Raw genomic sequence first — 13,096 nt, forward strand, 5'->3', positions numbered from 1 at the left:
CAGGTGTGTTTGTCCGTAAGCTGGAAACCGTCTGTCCGTGTGATCTGAAACAAATCTGAAAATGAGATAAATGCCACTGGTGACACAGCGCTCCCTTGCTTTTCCTGTGGGTGTGACTGAGGGTCCTTCTGCTCAGCGAAGGGTTGCTGATGCTGTGGCACTCAGGCGCAAAATAGCTGGTCACTAAACACTTGGCCTCAGCGTGCTCCTGCTCAGAGGAAGAGCTGTTTTAGCACCAGCTCAGTCAGCTTGAACAAAAGATTTATATATACATACAAATATGTATAAATATTTTATCAGTTATTAACAGTAAAAAAGGATCCAACTTGAATTTTTCTTAAATAAAGATTAGCACAATAACATCAGCTATATTTTCCCTAACAAAAAAAAAAAAACGGCGAGCACAGACGTGACCCTGTGAGGCCCACATATCTCTAAAGAAGTTTTTAATTAGCTAAGACAGACAAGCATACACCCTGTTTTTGTAACTTCGGTCAGTCAAATGATTTGTCAAAGATTCTAATACAACAGCCCGTTCTCAATCCCGAAGTGTAACATAACAACGATTTGTCAAGTCCAGAGGCGTTCCTGAGGAACGCGAAAGGTGAACTTCCGCGTTCTTATGCTATGCGCCAGGTTATAGATGAAATCCAGTCGAATGACGCTCTCGTGGTAATACACGTTCCACCATGTATTCCAGCCCTAACCATAACCTTATCCCTAACCTTAACTAGCACTTTAATGATGTTAGATAGTGTTTTCCAAAGTGATGTAAGTAAAACAAACGTACATGTGTAGATTCATTCCAAACAGTTCTCATGTTTCTTCATTTTTCCGATCTCATAATATAGGGACGTGTTGGGTGCCCGGAAGCGTAATATACGGATGATTTGTCACCTAGCGTAAAATGTTACGCCTCGGGAGTGAGAACGTGTTGAATACAAAAGTGCTGTTGGAGCCTGTACCTGATCAACTTCTCTGTTTAATTTTACAAGACATGGAATGATTCATCTTCAAAAAAGTGATTAGTAGGAGAAGTCATCACTTCACCCAGCTGTCTTTTTTAATTACAGATAACTCAATTATTTCTTAAATCCTTGAAAGAGTAGTTGTCGAACAGCTAACTAATTATCTGGACTAATCCATTTAAGGAGTTTTAGAGTGAATCATAGCACAGAAATAGACCCAGTGAAGGTCACAAAAGATTTCTTATCATTTCAGATTTACCTCTGCTTTTTCCCCTAGTCCTGTAGGATCTTTACCATACAGTGTATACCACCTTGAGGCAACTTGATGGGAAGTGATGGTTTATAAATAAAGCTGAAATTAAATGGTCTGTATCTGTATAGCGCTTTACTAGTCCCTAAGGACCCCAAAGCGCTTTACATATCCAGTCATCCACCCATAGGTGATGGCAAGCTACATTGTAGCCACAGCCACCCTGGGGCGCACTGACAGAGGCGAGGCTGCCGGACACTGGCACCTCTGACCAACACCAGTAGGCAACAGGTGAAGTGTCTTGTCCAAGGACACAACGACTGAGACTGTCCAAGCCAGGGCTCGAACTGGCAACCTTCCGATTACAAGGCGACCTCCCAACTCTTGAGCCACGATCACCACCATTAAGAGCAGTGAAAGTAGAGGCAGTGAAAGCTTTTCTGGCACTCTGGTTTATCCAATGCTCATGTGCAAACAACCAGAAAAAGCTGCTGGCCTCTTAGCTTGAAAGGCTTAAGATATTGTTAACAGAATGTAGAGGACCCCATCAAAACAACACATGCTGTAAATTCCAAAGGAATCAGTCGGGTTAAGACTGCCTCAAGAGACAATAGCCAACGGCAGCCACATGATGGCAGTAATTTCCATTTTTAAATTTCATTGGGCAAGCAAGGATTGTCTTACTTGCCCTGTTGCAACTGAACTGTTTGAATTACTCCAGGTGATAATGTCCTCTGTGACTTCAGTAAGCCCTTAGAGTTTATGGTGTCAAAGCAAGTTTCATATCTCATTGAATACAACTTGACTTTCGTTTTTTAAATGATAATTGCCATTAAAGCCAAAAACAGAAGATAATGGGTGTGCTGTAGGGTGAGGTTATGTCCTTTCACTGCCCCTCGCTCGTAGCATCCAGTTTCAAAACACAAAGATTGCAACAGCCCCAAGCTCTTTTCCTTCATATTTTTACTTTCGTGTTCAGAATTTACTCTAGATCCCTAAAGTGATTATTGCACTAAGCACTTGAACAGTACAAAGCAGCAACCAGAATTTTGTTTGGTTCATACTGTAGATATTCTCTTCCTTGAGCTGCAGAAAATGTTTGGCAAACAGGAAAAAAGATGATGAATCGCCTGTCTGATAAACTCAGAAGTACCACCACAACAGCAAACCTAATATCTGACGAAACTGCAGATCAGCTTTTATCAGCATCACTTGGATCAGCTCCACTGGCTGTTCCACTCCAATGCCAGATTTTCTTTGGAGTGACCACAATTTATCTGGAAGAGAAGCTGGCCTCACCCGTTTTATACCATGACATAAAGAAAGCAGTCACTACTGCCATTTTATCTTTTTTTTTGTTATGTTAAATACTTAAAAGCTCAAATTTAGCTCTTAAAAGATGGATGCTTGATTTCCCCCCCCCCCCAACCCATCAATATACAAAATGCTAAGCTTCACTAAAATGAAAAAATTCATGTTATAAAAAATGGACTGAAGAGACTCATAACCTGAGTTAACTCAAAAGATACCTCATGAGGTTCTTGAAACAGTCCAAAATGCAAAAGCCATAACAAAACAGACCTGAGTCTGAATATGTAAGGGTAGATGACAGACACTGAGACAAAGACTAATGGGAAGACACCACTGACTGTATAGAAAAGGGGCAATTAGGAGGAGGGAAAACACCTGGGAAACAAGAACAGCTGAAACTGATCAAGAACAATAAACAATGTAAAATAAAAGACAAAACACAAGAGACAACAGAGTACTAAAATAAAACTGGAGGTAGCACATGGGGGGGACAGAGATGTACACTTAACAAGAAAGAAAAGGACATGGGGGAGTCTAAAACCAAATGAGTACTCAGCATGTAAACACAATAAAAACGTAACGTGAACTAAAGACTAAAAACCCTAAAAAATAACCTGAAAAACAAAATTTTAAGAACTATAAACAAGATACAAGAGAAAAATCCAGGGAAAATTTGTACTGTGTTGGGGTAACAAGTTTTTAAGCTCACTGTCAAATAATGATAAAAAGTATTACCAAAACTAGAAACATGCTTGCAGCTAAACATGAAAAGAAGTTGTGTTTAATCAAAAAGACCTGTTTTCGTTTCCTAAAACGCCTCACATAAAAGTTCCTGTAACTGAGCTTTGATGGTTTAATTTTCCTGTTTTTGTTTCTTTTGCTTAAGTTCTTTTTTCTTTCTTTTCTAATTTAAATTTATGAGGGTGTCATGTCATAATTCTTGTGAACAGAAAAAAAAATACATATTCTGAAAATACTTTGATTTATTAGCAACCCAGTACACAGTAACTGAAACTGAGTGCATCTCTGTTTAATTGTGATCCTGGCATGTTTCTTTTATGTTTACTTGTCTGAGTTTTGTGCACAAAAGAACATTTGAGTTTATCACAGCTTAAAAAAAATAACAAATTTAAGCCAACAGTACAACATATGACTGGTTGCTTGAGCATGTCACTCGCTTACGTTGGCACTGCGCTCTTTAGCGTGTGTTGCAGAAGGGAAAATGTCACCAGATGTTAAATTAATCAGAGCTTTTACACAACATGTTGATTTCTCTAAAGGCCAGTGTGAAAATAAAAAATCCATTATAACATTTTTGAAAGTTCTTCTAAGTTACAGAATCAAAACATCCTCCACAGGGGCTGCACAGCTGCTGACATAATGGTTTTTGTGATGAGAAGAGGCGAGGGCGGGGAAGAAAGGAAGGACAATTACTGTTTTATTGATTAAAGTGTAATGGAAAAGGAAAGCTCCTTTTGGTACACACTTTTAATTTTCTCAACTCTTAAATGCTTCCATCTTGTAAACATACACTATAAAGTGCCAGATCAAATGTTCCTGCTTTGAATCTTTCCCTGCTAATGTTTGATGTCACATATTTAATATGTGGAAGAAACTCACACAGTTTGTTGGATCAAACTGAGCATTGAAGTGTTGCCTGATTTTTAGATATGTATAATTTTGTTTTAGCCTAGACTGTGGGAGGATATTTATGGTCTTATGTCGTTTTTTTCTTGATCTCACAGGTTGGAAGGAACAGAGGAGAAGTTCAGGAACAGAGAGAGTCGTCCTGAGGATCTGCAGCTCATCGCCGAGCTCAAAGATATGGTTTCTGAGAGAGAAACTCTAGTCAAAAAACTGGTGGTAGGTAACAGCTAGTGAGGTAAAGTCTCAACCATAAGAAGTTATAGCTATAAATGTGAAAAGGAAAATGCATCCTTCCTTGTTTGTTTGCACAGTGAACAAAAATGATGAGTAATGCTTTCCAGAGCTTATCTGATTTATAGAGAAGGCATGGATAGTGTTGTCCAGACCCACAAAATATATGTTTAACCCTCCTGAAAACTCTAAGCTAAACATTTGAATAAACCCAACAAAAAAAATGTTTGCTGTAAAATTAAAAATCGCTCAGGTTGTGCTGATTTTCACAAGTTACTTTTCTAACGACACTGATTTTATACTCATTTTTTATACTATATTTTATCTTAGATTTGAGGCTAAAGTGAAGCACCACATGGTTTTACTACAGAACCAGCTTTGAAGTCATCTTTTGAAGCTGTTTGGAAATGGCCAGTGCATTTTAAATAATAATTAAATGACGTTCATTGCACTAATCATCTGTCTGTCACTTCTGGCCACAGGCTAGCTAATGAGCCTCATCAAAGAACCAAGAGAACACCAAAAGAGAAAAACAAGCCAGAGTGTGAGGAGCATTGAAAGCAAGCATTTAGCAATTTTTGATTCATGAAAGAACTTGTCTTACAATCAATAAAAAAAAAAGCATTTGGTTCGTCCAATTCTAAATGCTTTCACGCTTAGCTGTGACCTTTTCAGTCAGTAGTTCACAGACACACAGCGTCAGATTAGTTTAGTAAAGGGTGGCTAACATTAGCAGTGCTAACACCAGCATCTTGCAGGTTACCATTGACATGCCTGTGCAGAATCTGGGTACATTTTGCTCTGGTCGAGTAGTTACACCATGTAGTGACTTTGGCTGGGTATGTAACATCTTATAAAATCTAACAGTTAACTGCCTTTGAATATTAACTTAATTATGAGTAGGTAGTTTAATCAAGCCGTATTTGCACTGATGACTGTCGAGGGCAGCAACATGTATTCGACTAGTCATACACACCCCTAAGATTAATAACTCATTACTCACAGAGTTTGACATGTTAAAAATAATGTACAGGTGAGGAGTCCTTCATAAAATGAACAGTCAGCAAAGGATTTGACTTAAAGAGAAGGTGCTAATTAGAATAGTGCAGGACCCAAGACAGAATCCTGAGGAACACCACAAAGTTTCTTAATAAGAGTCCAAAACCTCATGTGACAATTTAAATGTTTAAAAATAAAATAAAAGAATTAAACTTGTCCAAACTTGGAAATATGCTAAATATATTCACATGTTGGCATTCAGAACTGCTCAGAAATATGTTGGAATTAGTCTTTATTTATACGTTGCATCACAATTTTCAGCACCATTGTCAGCCTTAGTTTCTCTCTTTTGGACAGTTTGAGACCTAATCTACTTCAGTTTATTAACACTGTGAGATTCATTGTTTTTGTCTGACACTCAGTGGTACTGAGGTGGTGACTTTTATTAATCAGGTTACATTTTTCATGCTGAGGCACTATTGCTGTCTGAGTCATGGAGTTGTCTCTGACAGTATGGAGCGCTCGGGAGGTGAAAAGTTTATGCTGAAGTGCATAAAAGGTACCTCACAGGTGCAAAACTCTGATGGGCAGAAGAGTTTGGTTGTGAGAATTGCTGTTTTTAAGCAGTTTTCACAAAGACATGAAACTGTAGTGTCAAGTTTGTGTGCCACTCGGAAACGTTGCCAGACAGAGCTCATTAAATGTGTGATTTTCAGTCACTCCACACTCCCCTGAGTCCTCCGCAGCTTAACTGGCTGTCAGCTAACACGATTTTCTCCTCCAGGACGATAAAAAGTTCTACCAGCTGGAACTCGTCAACAGGGAGACCAACTTCAACAAAGTGTTCAACGCCAGTCCTAATGTGGGAGTTATCAACCCGCTCATTAAGGTAGGCCCTAATATCCTGTAACACGCCACACACAGGGGCGCTCTGATAAGCCTGCTCCATTATTTTACTGCATAGCAAAGATGATATCCACTCAAGTCATTTCATGTACATCTGTGCTGATCAACCAAAACCATCAGTGCTGAGGCTTTAAAATGGTACCACAGTAAATCATTTTAAGTAATACCTGTTAAGAATTACACCATTTTTGAGGTGACTGTCGTCCTTTAGCAAAGTTTACAGAGCAAGACATGAAGTTGTTTTACAGCAAAGAAAGGATCACGATGTTCCAGTAAAACTTTCAGAGTTTATGAGAGACAGCAGAAGGACAAGGGGAGAAAAAATCAATTTTATCACATTTATTCTTTTCTGTAAAATGAAGGTCGTCAAGGATGGAGTAAGAGGACAGGAAACGGCATGACGGACAGGAACTGTGGTGTTTCTTTCATTTCTAGATAATAGCACAGACTGAGGAGTGAGGGGGAGGCTGTCCAAGGTCTACATACCAAGATCTTGTTTGTTTGCAGCAGTTGAACCAAAGTGTCAAAGTTCAAAAAGTGATTCTTATAGATTTCAATGCACCATAAAAACACCACAAAAGGAAAGGGCCTTTGGTTTTAATGAATGCAGTCAAATAAAATCAGGAAGTTTGATTGCAATTAAATTATGTCCCATTATTACCTTTAATTAAATAAATGCTGTTTCCTGTTAGTCGCTGTGGCTCAGTGTAATTATATAATTAGAGAATTTAAACCTAAAGCCAAAAGGACAATGGTGCTTTTCTGAAGCATTGATTTTGTGATCTGTTTAAAGCTGCTGAAAACAAACATTTCTGTTCTGTAAAGCACTACTCAAAAAATCAGTATATAGGATGTTGGTTTAGCAAAATAACCAGATAAGCAAAAGCAAGCATTAATTTAGATACCAGACTCCCCCGCCCCCAATGTTACACAATATATTGCAACAAAAGGAAAAGCTCTGTATACTATATAAGGATAATTAAATGGCACAATTTTAGAAATCATTTAAATAACATTTTTTTCTATTATAATAATATTTGATAACTGAAACAATTTAATTTGTGTAAAAAGGTTCAATAAATACCTTAAAATCAATTGTTGATTAGAGACTTGTTTTTTCTTTCCTTCCTGTCACACCGGCATCGTATTTTCTCGTTTTTCTGGATTTATGATCACCATCTTGTTGTTGTCAAGGGTGTGGTCAGAGGGGGGGCATGGGGTGGCACTGGCCCCACCAAAAATACAATTAACTCCACTGGATGAAAGTATGGATGGGACCAGTGGTTCAAATATAGCTTAGTACATTTACTCAAGCACTGTTCTGAAGTTCAGCTTAACGTACTACATCTGCTTCAGTAATGCATCTTTATGATGACGCCAAAAATCACTCAAGTGTTTTCTAATCCAGACTGTATACTGAATATATTTCAGATCAAATATTCTGATTTTCTGTGGGCCCTTTGTTCCTTGTTCTTGGTGTCCCATGTGATAACACTCCCAGACATATCCCTGTTGGTGGTTGCCGTGGTGATTTAAATCAATTAGAGCGTCTACAATAAGAATAGCAGCTCATTTTTCTCTTTGACCCATGTCTGAAGAAGCTCCTTTGAAATTAATACTCTCTTTCCTTTGTTACATTGCATTAAGAATTTAATTGATATTTTGAAGTAAATAGTGTGCCGACCTTTTCCTTTTGTAGCAAAATAAAGCAAAAAAAAGCAGAAAATTAAAAGTGTTATTACAAGTTTGACATTCTCATGCAGGACTTCATAGCTCGTAGCAGGAAACAGGTTCAGAAGATGTTTCTGGTTAACAGAATGTCTCATTGTCATGTGTGTCTGAGCTGAATGGTTCCCACTGCTTGATTTAACTGTTGACACCATCTCAGGTTCTACAACTTTGACCTGTGGCGCGTTGTTTTCTTTGCAAACCCTTTCTCTCATCATGTCTTTGTGTGTATAAATGTGCCACCCGATTCGACTGGTCTTCTTTTCTTCAGCCTTCCTTTGCTTTCAAAGCCATTTGTTAGTGTGAGATGTTTCCCGCTTTGACACATCTCTTCTCATCTGAACTTTCATTCTGCTCAGAGTGACTGGTGCTTTAAGACTGTGACTGAGCAATGCCGGTCTTCAGACTGATCCATTCACTCTGCTTCGATCAGCATTTGAATATTATTAAGTTAGCACGCTGCTCTTTCCTGTCTCTCATTGGCTGGACTGTTACAGCTTCCAGAGCTCTCCCTGTACTCCATTTGCCCTTTTTATCCTTCCATTCCTTCCTAAGTTTTTATTATTATTTTGTTTTAAACTTCCCTTTTGCTCCTTTTTGACCCCCGTGCCCCTCCTTTTTCTTTTTTTTTCTTTTTTTTTCTCCTGTGTAGCAAAAGAGAAAGAATGAGAAAACAGCAGCCAGCAGATTGAGCAGCTCTCCTAATGTCAGGGCTCTGGAGGGAGCAGGTATGGGCATGGGCTTGGTGGGTACAGGGAGCGGCCAGCCCCCACAGCCACCACCCCCGGCCCCAACCCCGCCCAGTCGCCTAGAGCCCATCCCCAACTCCCCCCTCCATCACCTTGAGCTCAACTCCAACAAACCTCTTGCCCCGCTGACCCCTCCCACCGAACCCAAGAAATTCATGAGGTGAGACCTTTTCAGCCCCGACTAACAGCAGCGCATTAATTATCCAATCACAGGCCTCTTTTTAGTCAGAAGCACTTTTACTGAAGTGAGTCGTGGCCTGAGGTAAACATTCAAATATATAATATCTTTATTTTAGGTTTCAAAACAAACAACAGAACTTGGTTAAATCTTCTCTACAGATGTTTTTTTTTATTATACTTTCATTCTTTCTTGCCAAGTGTGGCACTTTCATAAACCATAAGAAGCATGAAATCATTGTCAGCTATAGCTGCAGATTCTAAAAAAAGAAGCTTTCAGAAGCTCTGTGCTGTGATCAACTGTTCGCTGATTCCCAGCCTTGTTGATTGCTGGTGTCATGTTGAGCTTTCCCCTCTTTGCGGGTTGTTGACAGTTTTAGAAGCAACAGGTGGAACCTGAGTTTAAGACAAAAAAGGCAGAAAAACGCTGCTTGTTTTTACATCATTACTTCGTTTTTTTGGCTTAAATATCAGCTGTTGCTACTTGATTTTCTCCGTTTTTGTTATTAGTTTAATCAAGGTAACACATTGGTTAAACTGCCAGGTGTTGCTTCCACCTGACTCAGTTTGGAACAAGATTAAAATATATGTATTTAGCAGGTGCTAGAGCTGCAACAAAATTACAGTCATCAGATAATCAGGCAGTTATTTTAAAGATTTGGCTTTAGGCGATAGGTGGATACTATGGTATTCTCCAGATACAGCAATGTTAGATTGTTTAAATGCAAAGACATTAAAGGTGACACAGAAAAACAAACTCAACCAAGGTTTAGTCAGCATATTATAATTTTTTCCTTGAAAATGAATAAAACCTTTCTATTCACAACAGCTTTATAACCTTGAGGAGGTGCTTTATATTCCAAGGCAAAGGCCCTAAAATATTCAATTGAAAGCCTCAACAATGAGACAGTCCCATATTTTTAAAAAATCATTAGGAAGTAGAACCAGGCATCGTATACGTGTTTCAGACATTCAGGGTGAACTGGCATTATAGTACATAGTATTAATTGATGACATAAAAACTGCTGCATGGCTCGTTGCATTCAAGGTGTTATGGTGTTACATTAAGCGGTCACTCCCAACTCTAACCAAGGGGGTGTTTTAACCCAAATCTTGTTTCACTAATGCTGTCCCTAGCAAAGTACTATCTAGAGCCACATCAGGTTTTATCGTCCTGATGGAGAGCGTGTGTGAGATCTGTTATACCGCAGGTTGGAAGCTAGCATAAAGCTCTTACACTTTTATGCGATAAATTCATCCCAAATAGAAAACAGACTGTTAGAGACAACTGAGAGAGTCAGGCAAGGGCTATGTTTTTTGAAAACCAAGTTTAATCCTACTACTTTAAACCACTGGGAAAAAAAAACAATAGAAAAAACTGCTTAATGCATGTTTGATGTAATGCTTTTGGCTTTTAAAGTAACCCGGGCTACTTTTTAAAAGCTAATTTTAAGCTAATAAGCTAACAGACATGCTACTGTTTGCAGCTTACAGTAAAGCAAACCACGTTCAATCAAATCCTCACCACTTTGTTTTTCTTGATTTAGATTTTTAAGTGGAAATAATGTCCAAAATATTTAACTATAGAGTGTAGACAGTTTTACACTGAAGACATCTAGAGCCTAAAAGTCTGGAGTACCTAAGTCATATAAATGCTAAGCTATGATGACAGTTTGGTCATTTAATACTTTTTGGTGATGATAAACTAACAGTTAACAGTTTTTAACTGCTTTAATCTGTAACATATGTATGTGATAATTTTGGTTATGGTAACTGTGATGCCACCATTTCACCATTTTCCTTCATTTTAAACCCAGAATAGTCAATTTATTATTAAATGGATAAAGTAAAGTCATGCCACGTTGTGTCTGTGTTATTTACAGCCAGACATGGTTTGATAAGACTTTCAGTAAAAAGCTTCAATAGAAAATAAACTTCAGGTCCTAAATCTTGACCCTATAGAGGACAGAATCAGAGGATTGATGACCCTTCTGAGTTCATAGGTGTTATACTTTAGTTATATCGTGTAGATTTGGGGATGTTGGGGACCCTGAGGGTCTTTGACGCCCACTTTTTCCCAGCTGATAACAGCCTCGCTCCTCAGGGTTAGGGTTTGGCGAACAGTTAATCAAAAAGACTTGTAGATGATTTTCTGCCTCCTTTCAGGGCCTGAGGTTTTTACACTATATATCACAAACCAGCTGACCCTGAGTCGACATTAAAGGACACGACTGCTTTCTGCTGCAGCACGTTTGAACTCAGAGACATTGGCAGCTCTTTAAATAGAAGTGAATAATATGGAAAGGGCAACATAAACACGAGAGTCCCGTGTGCGACTGAAGCTTCAAAGAATGGCCTTGGAATGCAAAAGGGGCATGTTTTTACTTTTCATTTCATTTCTTTTCCATCAGTCCGAACATGTTGCTGTCTGAACTGCGTGCATGCTCAATGTTTTTTTGTTTTGTTTTCTCTTCCTTTCCGTTCACGACGTTTACACTACCTGTTGTTATTATCCACTGTGTCTTTTTCGTCGTCGCTTTGTGTCACATTGTGACGTTTCTTTCTTCATCCTCACCGTCATCTAAATTTCAGCATGTTGCACTTTTACTCGACTCGAAATGGGCTCGACTGTTTTTGTAAAAAGTAAATAAACGGGGTTTTTTATGCAGACTTATATTCAAGTAGATATTGTCTTTTGCTATTATGGACTGTCTCCCTCTGTGTGTGGTGGTGTCTTATTTTGATCCTGCTCTACTCTACGCTCCAGTAAACACTGCTTTGGTGGCTGTGATGAACTGTGTGAACTGATATGATGATAAATTATGTAACATGCTTCTCACATGAATACATGCGGTGTGTATGCGTGTGAGGGGGGTTGAAGTTGCATGTAGGTTTACAGCATGTGTGTGAGTGAGTAGTTTCTTTCTTTTCTGCTGCATGTTGTACTGCCGAGTAAGACGCAGTGGCTGCTTTGCAAAAGCTTGGGACGAACCTCTGTTGATTTAAAATGCTTGCACAAACACACACACACACACGCATTATTATTCCTCATTGCCAGAGCTGTACCTTAACACACATTCTAACATGCACAACAAAGTAAGGCGATGACAGTATGAGGTCAGGTGTTAGAGATCTGCTTTGAAATGTTTTCAGACTATATTAAACAATTTATCTCTGCTCTCACTCTTCACACTCTTTGTTCTTAACAAACAGTTTGAGTGATGGTAAACATTTTCCTTACACTTGAGTGATTTGCTATGCTGGCCTCTTCAAATCAATAAGTCGTTAAGTGTTTAACCCCTGACAAACTTTATTCAAATCGACTTCAGTTTGTATAGAAGAAGTGAGTCAGACATCACAGCAGTCAAGAGTAGTTATTAGACTGCAGCTCGCACCCGTTTTGGCAGAAGGAGATATCTTTGTGCCTACAAACATCCAGAACGTTCATAACAAAAATCTGTTTAATAGAAATATATAGAACGCAATGTGTGTAACAGCCTGTTAATGGTGTTAAATTGGGTATGTTTAAATCTCAGACTAATCCTAATCTAATCCTAATTTCAAGTCAAAATTTCAAGATGACTAACTCAAAGTTACGTATTTTAGGTTAATGACACCAAATTTTGAGGTATGGACAGCAAAAAACCCCAAACAAACAAAATGAAAAACAAGCTTCATAGACACGTATCAGACAGACAACAAGAAAGTCAGGAGTAAGCTGCATATAAATGTAGGAGTATTAGAGGGATTAGAAACGGTTGAGGAATAAGAAACAGCTGAAAGGAATCAAGACAATCATGTTGACAGGAACTAAAGACAAAAACAAAAAACATCAGAAGAAAAAACTAAATATCAAGTATCATTTACCAAAAACACAGTAATATTAATCAAAATCTGAAACAAAAAAACAACACAAAACTCTGCAACAATAATAATCCTCATTTACCAGAGCCAACGAGACCCCAAGCCAGTTCAATGACTCTCTAAAACAAGTGATTTTACACCCCTCCCCCATTAAGGCCCGCTTTCTTCTCACTGGCTGCTCCTCAAAAACAGAAAGTTTAAACAGAAGGTGGGTGCACCTTCTGTGCTCACAGCCAGATTTGACCATATTAGTAATCTGTTGACAT

At 38.6% G+C, this 13,096-nt stretch overlaps 1 protein-coding gene across 3 annotated transcripts in view; it reads left to right on the forward strand.

Annotated features, from left to right (window-relative positions):
- The window catches only part of fam184ab (family with sequence similarity 184 member Ab), a 212,553-nt gene that overhangs the window by 192,937 nt on the left and 6,520 nt on the right, over nt 1-13,096 (forward strand). The window contains exons 19-22 of one of the 3 annotated variants that reach the window (XM_039599176.1): nt 4,275-4,392; nt 6,191-6,295; nt 8,693-8,949; nt 11,133-11,610. In XM_039599176.1, coding sequence (XP_039455110.1) covers nt 4,275-4,392; nt 6,191-6,295; nt 8,693-8,949; nt 11,133-11,139 — 487 coding nt within the window. In that variant the 3' untranslated portion in view covers nt 11,140-11,610. Of the gene's footprint in view, nt 1-4,274; nt 4,393-6,190; nt 6,296-8,692; nt 8,950-11,132; nt 11,611-13,096 lie in introns of those variants that run through there. The other 2 variants (XM_031756301.2, XM_031756302.2) reach the window with 2 other exon arrangements.

This window comes from Oreochromis aureus, linkage group 15, assembly GCF_013358895.1.
Source record: "Oreochromis aureus strain Israel breed Guangdong linkage group 15, ZZ_aureus, whole genome shotgun sequence".
NCBI lineage: Eukaryota > Metazoa > Chordata > Actinopteri > Cichliformes > Cichlidae > Oreochromis > Oreochromis aureus.